This window comes from Oncorhynchus mykiss, chromosome 23, assembly GCF_013265735.2.
Source record: "Oncorhynchus mykiss isolate Arlee chromosome 23, USDA_OmykA_1.1, whole genome shotgun sequence".
Classification (NCBI taxonomy): domain Eukaryota; kingdom Metazoa; phylum Chordata; class Actinopteri; order Salmoniformes; family Salmonidae; genus Oncorhynchus; species Oncorhynchus mykiss.
In genome coordinates this window covers 60,263,754-60,278,285 of record NC_048587.1, presented here as the reverse complement: position 1 = coordinate 60,278,285, position 14,532 = coordinate 60,263,754, and the positions used below count along the sequence as shown (strand labels likewise).

Sequence of the window (14,532 nt, the reverse complement as noted above, 5' to 3'; positions counted from 1 at the left end):
TATTACGCTAGACGTTCAGATGATAGTTACTACGCTAGACGTTCAGGTGATAGTTACTACAGTACGCTAGACGTTCAGATGATAGTTACTACGCTAGACGTTCAGATGATAGTTACTACAGTACGCTAGACGTTCAGATGATAGTTACTACAGTACGCTAGACGTTCAGGTGATAGTTACTACAGTACGCTAGACGTTCAGATGATAGTTACTACAGTACGCTAGACGTTCAGATGATAGTTACTACAGTACGCTAGACGTTCAGATGATAGTTACTACAGTACGCTAGACGTTCAGGTGATAGTTACTACAGTACGCTAGACGTTCAGATGATAGTTACTACGCTAGACGTTCAGATGATAGTTACTACAGTACGCTAGACGTTCAGATAGTTACTACAGTACGCTAGACGTTCAGATAGTTACTACAGTACGCTAGACGTTCAGATGATAGTTACTACAGTACGCTAGACGTTCAGGTGATAGTTACTACAGTACGCTAGACGTTCAGATGATAGTTACTACGCTAGACGTTCAGATGATAGTTACTACAGTACGCTAGACGTTCAGGTGATAGTTACTACAGTACGCTAGACGTTCAGATGATAGTTACTACGCTAGACGTTCAGATGATAGTTACTACGCTAGACGTTCAGGTGATAGTTATTGTGTGTTCTGCCCCCAGTGAGTACTGTCTCAGTCTATATGTCTTGGTAAATGTGGCACTGACAAATCCTTGACAATGCTTCCTTGAATAGAGTGGGAACCATGATGTTTTATCAGTTCATCTGAAGCACGTTGGGTTTGTGATAAAACTCCTTAAATATAAAACACATGCTTTTTCTTTGTATTAAAGGCAAGTCGGTGAAACTGAAGAAGAACGCCAAGACGGAGAGGGAGAACGCCAAGAAGCTCATCAGACAGGGATCCAAGGACTCTGTGGTTCTGGTGGCTTATAAGAACCTGGGGAAGGCCGCTAACTCGGCCAACCCTTCACAGCTAACACATGGAGAAACTGACCATGACAGAGAGGCCCAGGGAGAGGCTGGCCTGAAGCAGCAGAGGGAGGAGAGGGAGCAGGGGGAGAGGGATGCCTTGCTGGGGGTAACTGGGGGAGACTCCAACACTGACCTAAGGACTAGGATCTCCAAATATTTTCCTGAGCCTGGTGCTACCACCGCCGCTGGACAGGCAAATGCTGTTCTTAATTTTGACTCTCTCCTTGAGGATGACGTCCTAGTAGCTAGTGGCGTGGCTAGTCAGAAAGGTTACTTCACAGCCTTAGTGAGCTTGGACACACAGAACAAGCCGGCCCAGGCTGGTCCTGGAGCTGTAGCCAGATTAGCCACCACAGATAATAACCAAGTAATTAACAAAAATGCTGCCATTGACCACTGCAGCCAGCAGCTGCCCGATCACTACACGCCTGGTTCTACCGCCACTGGACTCAGGCACATCGAGGTCCAACCCAGTAACAAGGACCCGTACCAAGGAGACACAGTGACAGTTCTCCTGCCCTGTCGGACGGATGGGGATGGGACCTCCAAAAGAGATATCCCAGAAATCACCCAGACAGACCTGTGTATGCCCGACTCTAAACACCTTGCTATGAGAGACTGGAGTTCTGAGGTGTCTGACAGGCTTCGGGGTAGAGAGGTAATGACAGAGGTTAGTCAGAGGCCAGGCCTGGTGCTTCTACAGCAGGTGAAAGGTGATTGTATCAGGCTGCCACCAGACGGAGGGGCTGCTGTCCCCAGTGCCTCCTCCCGCCTCTCCGACTCTGGTATCGAGAGCGAGCCCAGTTCCTTCGCTATCCAGCTGGCTACCCAGGGTGGGGCCGTAGGGCTGGCTGGGGCCCCTGAGACTGAGTTGGGCCCCCAGCAGGCCGAACGGCCCCTACTCAGCCCTGCTCCCCGGCCCGTCCAGCCCACCTCTGTCCATAAGGGCAGCATGGGGACTGGAGAGGGCCTCAACCCGGAGAGCACAGTCAGCGCGGTCAGCGGCGTCCAGTCTTCCCTCACCTCCATCAACTCGCTGCCCTCGGATGACGAGGCGGAGGGGGGTACGTCTGTGTCCAGGGGCTCCAGCAGTGTAGGAGGAGGGGAGGCCGAGGGGCTACCAGGCCCAGGGGGAATGAGGAAGTCCAGTGTTCTGGTACAGGAGCAACAGAGCCTGGTGTTCTCTGGAGAACCACCACCATCTGTCCCAACACGCTGCTCTGTACCCAGCCAAACGCACCCCGACGCTGGGTTGGGCCTCAACACCACTGCTAGTGGGGGTTCTGCATCTCAATATCTGCCTCCTAGGACTTTTTCCTCAACCTCTGAGTCAACACTTAACACTGATCCCAGGTTGTTAACAGGTTCCTCTGAGGGGGCTGTAGGGGGTCCAGGTGCCCCCCGTAGTGAGCCCCAGACAGCCTCCTACCCCTCCTCTAACTCCACCGCCAGCAGCAGTGACCTGGTCAAGAAGGGACTGGTAGAAAACTACTTTGGCTCGCGCTCCAGCACAGACGTCTCAGAGATCAGCCCTGTAGAGACGTCAGCTATCACCCTGGGGATACTGTCTGGAGCGGGGCCGGGGCCGCCTGTAGAGGAAGACGAGGAAGAGGACAACGAGATGATAGAGAACGGCTTCTACGAGGAAGGAGACGGTTTGGCGTTCGTGAACGGTGTCGTTGACGAGGAGGAGGAGGAGGATGAAGGAGATGGAGGGGCAGTAGGAAGGACTATGTTGTTTGAACAGTTGGGACTGGACCATGTTCAGGAGCCCAGGGGTCTTCCTCCAGGCTATGGTGCCCCTGTCCGCTCCCCCCTGGCCCCTAGCTCAGTGGGCTCTTCCCAGGGGAGACTTCTAGTCCCTACCCCCTCCACCTCCCTCACCTCCAACAGCCTGCGCTGGTATGACAGCGCCCCCACACCACAGATGAAAGCGTGAGTCCACAGTCTAGTCACCTCATGTCCTACGGTCCACAGTCTAGTCACCTCATGTCCTACGGTCCACAGTCTAGTCACCTCATGTCCTACGGTCCACAGTCTAGTCACCTCATGTCCTACGGTCCACAGTCTAGTCACCTCATGTCCTACGGTCCACAGTCTAGTCACCTCATGTCCTACGGTCCACAGTCTAGTCACCTCATGTCCTACGGTCCACAGTCCAGTCACCTCATGTCCTACGGTCCACAGTCTAGTCACCTCATGTCCTACGGTCCACAGTCTAGTCACCTCATGTCCTACGGTCCACAGTCTAGTCACCTCATGTCCTACGGTCCACAGTCTAGTCACCTCATGTCCTACGGTCCACAGTCTAGTCACCTCATGTCCTACAGTCCACAGTCTAGTCACCTCATGTCCTACAGTCCACAGTCTAGTCACCTCATGTCCTACAGTCCACAGTTCCATAATTTCATTTCTGCTTCTTTGATGGTTATGTCTTAAGCCGTAGCTAGGGAAATGTTGCTCTGTTAACTTTACTGTATTAGGTTGATTTGACAGGGACGATGCACCATTTGCACTTTAATGTGGTTCTTTGTGGCTCAGTCTGTAGATAATGGCGCTTGCAACGCCAAGGGTCATAGGTTCGATTCCTGTTGGGACCGCCCATATGTAGAATGTATGCATGCATGACTGTAAGTCCATTTGGATTAAAGCATTTGCTATATGGCATATACACTGAGTGTACAAAACATTAGGAACATCCTCCTAATATTGCATTGCTCCCCCCCTTTTGTCTTCAGTTCTTCACACAAACCGGTGCACCTGGAACCTACTACCAGACCCTGTTCAGAGGCACTTCAATCTTTTGTCTTGCCCATTCACCCTCTGACTGACACACATACACAATCCGTGTCTCAATTGTCTTAAGGCTTAAAAATCCTTCTTTAACCTCTTTCTTCCCCTTCATCTACACTGATTGAAGTGGATTTAACAAGTGACATCAATAAGGGATCATAGCTTTCACCTGGATTCACCTGGTCAGTCTATGTCATGGAAAGAGCAGGTGTTCTTAATGTTTTGTACACTCAGTGTATATGCTCAGTGTACAGTAGTAGTATTATTATGATTATCATAATAGCTTATATTATTAATCAACATTACTGGCCAGGCAAATAATAAAAATGTCTTCCGTATCCTCGTGGTGTAGTTTTGTTGCGGCCAAAGAGGAGTTGAAGCAGCTGAGACTACCAGGGTTCCTGTACAGTGAGGTGGGAGACCTGGCCTCCAGTGTCCCTTACTTTAGCCTGGAGGAGGATGACAACTGTGACGAGGGCATCCACCTCATCGTCTGTGTCCACGGCCTCGATGGTAACTACACTTTATCCATTTAGTCAGATAATCAACCCATCTTGTTATCTGCTTCAGTTCTTTTGGCACAGGACATGTTGTGGTCTGATATATTGAAAAGCGATCTGGGTTTAAATACTATTGAAAATTTCAAATCCTTTACCTGGGCTTGATCAAGCTTGACTTGGCAATGGAACCAATAGGAAAGCCCCAGTAGTGGTGTTCCAGACATGTTAATGCATCGCTCATAGTATTTGAAAGATTTCAAACGGTATTTGAACCCAGGTCTAATGTGAAATATCTTGGGTGTTCCTTCATTCTGTGTCTTCCAGGTAACAGTGCTGACCTGCGTCTGGTGAAGACCTACCTGGAGCTGGGCCTACCTGGAGCTAGGATAGACTTTCTCATGTCCGAACGCAACCAGGTAACTAACCATAGTGTACCACACCTGAACCAACCGACACTACCTCATTATGGTACACCTGAACCAACCGACACTACAACATTATGGTACACCTGAACCAACCAACACTACCTCATTATGGTACACCTGAACCAACCAACACTACCTCATTATGGGATACCTGAACCAACCAACACTACCTCATTATGGGATACCTGAACCAACCGACGCTACCTCATTATGGGATACCTGAACCAACCGACGCTACCTCATTATGGGATACCTGAACCAACCGATACTACCTCATTATGGGATACCTGAACCAACCGATACTACCTCATTATGGGATACGTGAACCAACCGATACTACCTCATTATGGGATACGTGAACCAACTGACACTACCTCATTATGGGATACCTGAACCAACCGACACTACCTCATTATGGTACACCTGAACCAACCGACACTACCTCATTATGGGACACCTAAACCAACCGACACTACCTCATTATGGTACACCTGAACCAACCAACACTACCTCATTATGGGATACCTGAACCAACCGACACTACCTCATCTGCCTCTTTACTTCACATTTTTATGGGACGTTATGTATTTCAAGTACATTCGTACTTGATTGACAATCAACATTGGATGGTTAATAGGAATTTCTTCTAGTTTCGTCTCACGGGAGTGCAGTTTCGTCTATATCCTCTTATGCAAGTGCAGTAAACAATGCCTTGTCCTTGTCAGTCTGTAGAACTTTAGGTCTGACTTTTTGTTGTTTTCCCCACAGAATGACACGTTTGCTGACTTTGAGCAGATGACAGACCGGCTGTTGGATGAAATAGTTCAGTACATTCAGATCTACAACCTCACCGTCTCTAAGATCAGGTACATATGGGTTCTTCAGGTCTACAACCTCACCGTCTCTAAGATCAGGTACATATGGGTTCTTCAGGTCTACAACCTCACCGTCTCTAAGATCAGGTACATATGGGTTCTTCAGGTCTACAACCTCACCGTCTCTAAGATCAGGTACATATGGGTTCTTCAGATCTACAACCTCACCGTCTCTAAGATCAGGTACATATGGGTTCTTCAGATCGACAACCTCACCGTCTCTAAGATCAGGTACATATGGGTTCTTCAGGTCTACAACCTCACCGTCTCTAAGATCAGGTACATATGGGTTCTTCAGGTCTACAACCTCACCGTCTCTAAGATCAGGTACATATGGGTTCTTCAGGTCTACAACCTCACCGTCTCTAAGATCAGGTACATATGGGTTCTTCAGATCTACAACCTCACCGTCTCTAAGATCAGGTACATATGGGTTCTTCAGATCTACAACCTCATCGTCTCTAAGATCAGGTACATATGGGTTCTTCAGGTCTACAACCTCACCGTCTCTAAGATCAGGTACATATGGGTTCTTCAGGTCTACAACCTCACCGTCTCTAAGATCAGGTACATATGGGTTCTTCAGATCGACAACCTCACCGTCTCTAAGATCAGGTACATATGGGTTCTTCAGATCTACAACCTCACCGTCTCTAAGATCAGGTACATATGGGTTCTTCAGGTCTACAACCTCACCGTCTCTAAGATCAGGTACATATGGGTTCTTCAGATCGACAACCTCACCGTCTCTAAGATCAGGTACATATGGGTTCTTCAGATCTACAACCTCACCGTCTCTAAGATCAGGTACATATGGGTTCTTCAGGTCTACAACCTCACCGTCTCTAAGATCAGGTACATATGGGTTCTTCAGGTCTACAACCTCACCGTCTCTAAGATCAGGTACATATGGGTTCTTCAGGTCTACAACCTCACCGTCTCTAAGATCAGGTACATATGGGTTCTTCTCGGTCCTTTAATATGTTAGTACCTAATGATATCTCAGAAACCACTGGCCCAATTCTGAGGAAACTTGGGTGAATGATGCATCTTGCCATAGAGATCAGTCATTTACAAAATTACACTGATTGGCCCAAGCTATAGGGTTGCTGTGTCATTCGTGGGGGACGACATGTTTACTGTTACCTTGTTTGATTTGAGCTCCTGCGTGATCTCTGACCTGTATCTATATTCTCTGTTTCTCAGCTTCGTAGGCCACTCCCTGGGGAACCTGATAGTTCGTTCAGTACTTACCAGACCCAGGTTTAAATGTTACCTGAGCAGACTTCACACCTTCCTCTCTCTGTCTGGACCTCACCTGGGTACCCTGTACAACAGCTCTGCTCTGGTCAACACAGGTATTATAAATAATATTCAAATTGACCGCAAGAAGCTCAAATATATATGTTTGACTAAAACATAGCTATTCCAAACCTTGCTTATATTTGTATTAGATCATGTGTGTTTGATGCGTGGGAATACTTGGGAACACATTTCTTAAATTCACTAAATTTGGAGCTGATTTCCTGGTGTTTTTAGCATCTTTTATGTCCAACGATGAAAATTCTGCACACAATTTGTATTTATTTATGCTCAGAAAACTTGGGAGGGGCGAAATAAAACCATCCATGGGACAAAATCGGACCACTGGCCACCAGTTGGGATTTTGAAGAATCTGACAAATATCCTACCTCATTAGATTTATTTAGTTCATGCTCGCAGTGTGTTTGCGAGATGTCGTACTAAAGGCAGTTTTAAAACCGTCCCGTGACTCCTGCAGCGTCTACAGACATCCACCAAACAAGCAAAAACCGACTCTACGAGAATGAGTGTGACAACTGATAGCCCATCTATAAGTGACTGTCAGTCAATCAGGTGGCTAGCTGCCTGCAGAGACTTCTATTGCAGAAAATCTGAAGGGCTCTGGCTAGTAGTACTTAGCCAGTTAGAAAGATGATGTAAGAAGCTAACATTTAAACAGATCCTGCCTCAGCAGGAGAGAAAAAAATAGGCTACTAAGTTGTAATAACTGTGGTTTACAGAGAGTAGGTTACTGAGCCAGACAGTGATGTGGCGCTCAGTGGTGAGGCTGAGGCAGGCTACAATGCATGCAGAAGGAAGCAGAGGAGACAATTAGACAATACTTTAAAACCTCTTTGGGCTAGGGGGCAGTATTTTCACATTCGGATGAAAAGCGTGCTCAGAGTAAACTGCCTGCTACTCAGGCCCACAAACTAAGATATGCATATTATTAGTAGATTTGGATAGGAAACACTCTGAAGTTTCTAAAACTGTTTGAATGATGTCTGTGAGTATAACAGAACTCATATGGCAAGTGAAAACCTGAGAAAAATCCAACCAGGAAGTGGGAAATCTGAGGTTTGTAGTTTTTCAACTCATTCCCTATCGAAAACAGTGTAAATGGGGTCATATTGCACTTCCTAAGACTAGATGTCAACAGTCTTTAGAACGTTGTTTCAGGCTTCTATTGTGAAAGGGGAGCGAATTAGACCAGTCAGAGTAGGTGGCTCAGTTGAAAGCTATGAGTTGTTTATCGCACGCGGCTGTGAGCACGAGCTCTGTTCCCTTTCCTTTCTAAAGACAAAGGAATTGTCCAGTTGAAACATTATTGAAGATTTATGATAAAAACATCCTAAAGATTGATTATATACATCATTTGACATGTTTCCACGAACTGTAATGAAACTTTTTGGACTTTTCGTCTGGACTTAGTTCCCGCGCCTTGTGCATTTGGATTGGTGAACTAAACGCGCAAACAAAAAGGAGGTATTTGGACATAATGATGAACTTTATTGAACAAAACAAACATTTATTGTGGAACTGGGATTGCATTCCGATGAAGATCATCAAAGGTAAGTGAATATTTAACGCTATTTCAGACTTTTGTGGACTCCACAACATGGCGGATATCTGTATTGGCTTGTTTTGGTGGCTGAGCGCTGTACTCAAGATTATTGCATGGTGTGCTTTCGCTGTAAAGCTTTTTTGAAATCTGACACACCAGTTGCATTAAGGAGAAGTTTATCTTTAAAAACACAGGATACAACATTCAATTTAAAAAGCTCCTAGGTTACAATTTTTATTTTATTTTTATGTATACTATTCCAGGAAAGTGTACTGTGAAAATGTTGAATGTATACTTCCCTTTAACTACGACACTGTGCTACGCTCAGTCAAGGAAACAAGTCATTGTCTTCCGCTCCCTGGTTGATTTAGTCAGTCTTTAACCCCTGTGTTCTCCCTCCTTCCTCCCTCCCAGGCCTGTGGTTCATGCAGAAGTGGAAGAAGTCTGGCTCCCTGCTCCAGCTGACCTGCAGAGACCACTCTGATCCCAGACAGACCTTCCTCTACAAGCTTAGCAAGAAATCTGGTGAGTTGAGCAGAGTAAAGATCATTGTTGTTGTTTTTTACAGTGCAATTTGTTACATTGTTAACGCCTGGTATCAATCTGTTCTCCTGGGCATTTAAATGAAGCTTGTTGTCTATTGTTACATGAATAACAGGTGTGCTGTGTCAATGTATTGTGGCAGGTCTTCATCACTTCAGGAACGTGGTGTTAGTGGGCTCTCTGCAGGATCGTTACGTCCCATATCACTCAGCCAGGATAGAGATGTGTAAGACAGCCCTGAAGGACAAACAAACAGGTGGGCCCTACATATTTATCAGAGCAGGCCCCAAACGTGTGTCCCACAGGACATTTATTCACAGTGTAGACAAGCTACTGGACCAATAGTCTGGTTCCTCTCGCTGCTGCTTGCTGTTGGGGCTTTGCTAGGCCGGGTTACAGTTAAGCACTTTGTGACAACTGTTGATGTTGAAATGGCTTCATGAATACATTTGATTGATTGTTGTCATGTATGGCTCAGTTGGTTAGAGCATGGCCCTTGCAACATTGATCTGGGTGATTCCCGGGCCACCCAGATGTAAAATGTATGCACACGCTTCTAAATGGAGTTTATTCTTGTTCTTATTCTCTCTGTTACTCCCTTTTTTCTCTTCAATCCCTTTCTGTCCCTTCTCACTTCCCCTACCCCTCTCTCACTCCCCCTCTCTCACTCCCCCTCTCCCAGGTTCAGTATATGTAGAGATGATAGAGAACCTGTTGCTGCCGGTGCTCCAGAACAGAGACTGTAACCTGGTGCGTTACGATGTCATCCATGCCCTGCCCAACACCGCCAACTCCCTGATTGGCCGAGCAGCACACATCGCCGTCCTCGACTCGGAAATCTTTCTGGAGAAGTTCTTCCTGGTCGCAGGCCTGAAGTTCTTTCAGTAGGAGGGGAGGGGTCTATGAATCCAACTAATGGCTGGAAGGGGGGATGGGAGGGGGGCTCTACCAATCTAACCAATGGCTGGAGCGGAGGGACGTTTTTTCAGTAGGAAGTAGGAGTGGCCACCCAATCAAATCAATGACTGGAGGAGGGAGAATGGGGGCCTCCCAATCAATAACCTGGTCCCATATCTGTTTTGACCGTTTTGGTCAACTCCTATAGTCATTGACATGCCAAAAAAAAATGTATGCATTGTATCCTGTGGAGGTCAAACTAACTCCTGTGGAAGGAGTTCACACATTTAAGACCATGTCAGTGATGCTGAAGTGATATCTCTGCCCATCTCCATCCAATGACCATAGAAGTTGGCAAGACTGCACAAACTGATCTGGGACCAGGCTAGCAAATAAAACCTGTGGCTGGAGGGAGAGGGGAAGAGAGGAGAACGTGGAGCATACATAGAATATAATTACTAGACCATCAATCTAGTGATGCTATTTCTATCATGTGTAGCTTATATTACCTCACTGCATCCAAACCCCAATTCTCAATATTGTATCTGGTTGAGGCGTACGGTTTTATAGATGCATCTGCTTCCATATGGAAGATCAAAATTCTAATATCAGTGTTTATTTTTAGTTTTTTTTAGCTCTTTTTTTCATTGTTTTGTTAGTGAATGTTCCTCATTTTTATTGTTCTACTTCCGTTTTTCAAAGGATGATTTCAAGTTGATTTTACGAATGTACTTGTGGTGGGGGGATGGTTTTCCTTCTCATATTGTAATCTTTTCAGTGTTATTTATCTATGAAATTGTTATATTTTCACATGGTTTTGTTCAAACCATTCATTCATTTATTAAGACGATTGCAATACCGATCTGGAAATGTAGCTGCTAAAAATGGTGAGCTGACTCATCTTCTCATATTGTCGTCACCTTTATTTAAAAGGTGCATTTTCTTCAACAACAACAAATTAGTCGTAAAGTCAAACTATTATACTCTTGCATTAATTTGCACCACAACTGTATTAAAAAAAACTGATTTTCTACTGAGGATGGTCATTTTTACTAAGTACATATTTTACTATCAGAATTTTAATTTGTGTTATTTTTTTATTTTACAAAGGTAAAGGCTTCCAGTCTAGTCGAACTAACTTAACGGAATCAATTTGATTGTAACTCGGACAATGCAGCCTGGGACTTATAAGGCTTTGCGGTTTTCTATAGCTCTGGACCAGGGCGTTCGGTGCAGGTTGTTGGCGCTGAGCCTTCCTGAACAGGGGAAGAGACAACTCGTTGCGCAATGGACCAGAGCTAGGTTTTATACTGTATGCTGTTACTTTGCCATTACAGCATCGTGCACAACACTAAACCCAACCTGGTGTTGGGAACATTATACGAGCCTTGCTTGATTAAAGCATGAGAACATTTTATTACAAGAGGTTTTAAATAAACTCGTTCAACTGTTATAGCCAGAAGGGTCGTGTTCATTAGGGCTCACCGTAGCAAAACGTTTTCTAACAGAAAGCAAAGAAAGCCTTGCTTATTGGACAAGTTCATGTAGGGAAGAACCCTGTTTGATTCTGTTTTCTTCCGCCTGGTGCCAAATGAATACGACCCAGATGTAAAGGTGGGGTGTAGCCAAGGGTCAGTACTTATGAATAGCACATATTTTGGTTCATGGAGAGTATTTATGTTTTGCTGTCATAGATGGGTGGGGGAATTATTTATGCTTTTTAACATGAGTATTGTTTTTAGATAAAAAATCAACTTCTCATTTCTTTGTGAAAATGGTTTGTATCATTGCACTCTTTACCATTAAATAAATGTATTATAAATATTTGTTGATCTTTTTTTTGCTCATTTATGCAATTTGGTTGAACGTTAAGAACTCAAATGTTTGACTAGATGGTAGTGTATGTGGATTCCACTGCAAGATAATCACCTTTCCCTGCCAGAGAAAAAAAACAATTGGCAATAGGTTATCTAGGCATGAAGACGAGGAGCCTGGATGAAAAGATTATCTAGACTTGAAGACGAGGAGCCTGGATGAAAAGGTTATCTAGACTTGAAGAGGACTAGCCTGGATGAAAAGGTTATCTAGACTTGAAGACGAGGAGCCTGGATGAAAAGGTTATCTAGACTTGAAGAGGACTAGCCTGGATGAAAAGGTTATCTAGACTTGAAGACGAGGAGCCTGGATGAAAAGGTTATCTAGACTTGAAGAGGACTAGCCTGGATGAAAAGGTTATCTAGACTTGGAAGACGAGGAGCCTGGATGAAAAGGTTATCTAGACTTGAAGAGGACTAGCCTGGATGCCAACTCCTTATGGAACTGTCATGCCAACTCCTTATGGAACTGTCATGCCAACTCCTTATGGAACTGTCATGCCAACTCCTTATGGAACTGTCATGCCAACTCCTTGTGTAACTGTCATGCCAACTCCTTATGGAACTGTCATGCCAACACCTTATGGAACTGTCATGCCAACTCCTTATGGAACTGTCATGCCAACTCCTTATGGAACTGTCATGCCAACACCTTATGGAACTGTCATGCCAACACCTTATGGAACTGTCATGCCAACTCCTTATGGAACTGTCATGCCAACTCCTTATGGAACTGTCATGCCAACTCCTTATGGAACTGTCATGCCAACACCTTATGGAACTGTCATGCCAACACCTTATGGAACTGTCATGCCAACTCCTTATGGAACTGTCATGCCAACTCCTTATGGAACTGTCATGCCAACTCCTTATGGAACTGTCATGCCAACACCTTATGGAACTGTCATGCCAACACCTTATGGAACTGTCATGCCAACACCTTATGGAACTGTCATGCCAACTCCTTATGGAACTGTCATGCCAACTCCTTATGGAACTGTCATGCCAACTCCTTATGGAACTGTCATGCCAACTCCTTATGGAACTGTCATGCCAACTCCTTATGGAACTGTCATGCCAACTCCTTATGGAACTGTCATGCCAACTCCTTATGGAACTGTCATGCCAACTGCCAAGATGGCTGACAATGAAATGACAATGGAGTAGGCTAAAAACAAATGAGGCCATTTTATTCCGCCATCAAATAAAGTGTCTCTGGTTTTAATGTTTGATGGATTTGGGATGAATGTTCCTCATTATTTGAGGTTGTGTAAAAACAAATGACTGTCAACCATCCTAGGAATGTGTGAATGGACATTTATTAGTAGGCTATGCCATTTATTCAGTGTCTACAAGCCTAGTTTACCCCTCGCTCCCTTGCCCCTGTTTGGAGTAAATCATAAAAGCCTGTTGCAACCAGCTGATTTTAGGAATGTTGTCGCCCATGGTAACACAATGGAGTCCCGATTGACCTCCCTCTCCACACACACACACACTCACTCACTACACAAACGCCTCCCCTTTTACCCCAGTCTCTCCTCTCTCGACGCCCCCTTTCAGAGAGCAGAGGGGCATTGTGGGATGACGTAATGTGTTCCTAAATGAGACAGTCCTTCAAAGGAACTAAACTAGGTTGAGCTGACTGCAAGAAAGAGGAGTGGGGGTGTAGGGGTCAGAGGGTGGTAGATGAGGGGTGACGGGGTGGTGAGGTTTGGGGAGGGGGGGGTGTTATTAGGCTCATCTCCCCCCTAAGATGACGGGAAGTAGACAATGGATGGCCATCTTTTCTTGACTTGAAGAAAAGGTCAACAGGGCCAGGGAAACAAAATACCACAACACCAGGTGTGAGTCTGTCAACAGTATTGTCCAGAGATCACAGTCCTGGGGGCAGTTTATCCACCCTCTTTTACACATCCTGTCCACCAGCAGACTGCAAAGTTGTTAAACATCTCACACAGTCTAATTAAGGCTTGATAAGAGGACTGGGGCTGATTTCTTTCTCACAGACAGGTGTTATGTAGTATATATGTGTCAGATGATTGTCCGGAAATTAGCAACTGCTTAAACATGTAATCTAACTCTGGAGAATATCCCTTGAAATGACCTATTAGTTCACGACTAGCCTTAATCTGTGTCCTCGAAACCCTCCTATACCATTAAAGCATCTGTTAGAAAATCTCATCACAACCATTAGCTAAACGAGATAACAATAGAAATCAACAGGTTGATATGGAGACAGCAGTATGGTCTCGGACTGTGGACCTAATTAGCTGTAATCTCATATGAACTAATGCTAATCTGGGTAATCTGCCTCTTATTGGGGTAAACCCTGCCAGACTGGCTCAAACATTCATTATTGTTGCATTCCCTGGATTATCACCCCAGACAGTTAATGAGGCTTGAAACTGAATGCACCATGGCTAACTCGTAGGACATGGTGGAGATACAATGTTGTGTTTTTAGTTTAGGGAAGGTTAGACTTCCTTCATTTTTCAACATCAAATTAGAAAATACATTATCATATAATTTAAATTATGGAGGCAAATTTTAGACTTGTTTTACATTTCAATTTGATTAATTGGATTCGAAGAATGATTTCTAATTTCTAATTTTCATTAAATATGGCAAAAAAATATTTTCTTTCACACGTTGATGGGCTATATTAGCATATTATAGTGGTGAGTAATGAAATTAGCATGCTGTCAATCATGCTGAATCATCCAGGTTACCATGCAATAAAAACGTGGCCAATAAATTATAGC

General features: G+C 44.9%; 1 protein-coding gene across 5 annotated transcripts in view; it reads left to right on the top strand.

Moving 5' to 3' along the window:
- The window catches only part of LOC110514479 (protein FAM135A), a 54,277-nt gene extending 42,557 nt beyond the window's left edge, over positions 1-11,720 (top strand). For all 5 annotated transcript variants that reach the window (XM_036960927.1, XM_036960926.1, XM_036960925.1 and 2 more), the window contains 8 exons: positions 856-2,932; positions 4,143-4,303; positions 4,615-4,706; positions 5,484-5,581; positions 6,797-6,948; positions 8,871-8,981; positions 9,142-9,255; positions 9,682-11,720. In XM_036960927.1, the coding sequence (XP_036816822.1) occupies positions 856-2,932; positions 4,143-4,303; positions 4,615-4,706; positions 5,484-5,581; positions 6,797-6,948; positions 8,871-8,981; positions 9,142-9,255; positions 9,682-9,887 (3,011 nt within the window). In that variant the 3' untranslated portion in view covers positions 9,888-11,720. The remainder of the gene's footprint in view (positions 1-855; positions 2,933-4,142; positions 4,304-4,614; positions 4,707-5,483; positions 5,582-6,796; positions 6,949-8,870; positions 8,982-9,141; positions 9,256-9,681) is intronic.
- The last annotated feature ends 2,812 nt before the right edge of the window (positions 11,721-14,532 follow it).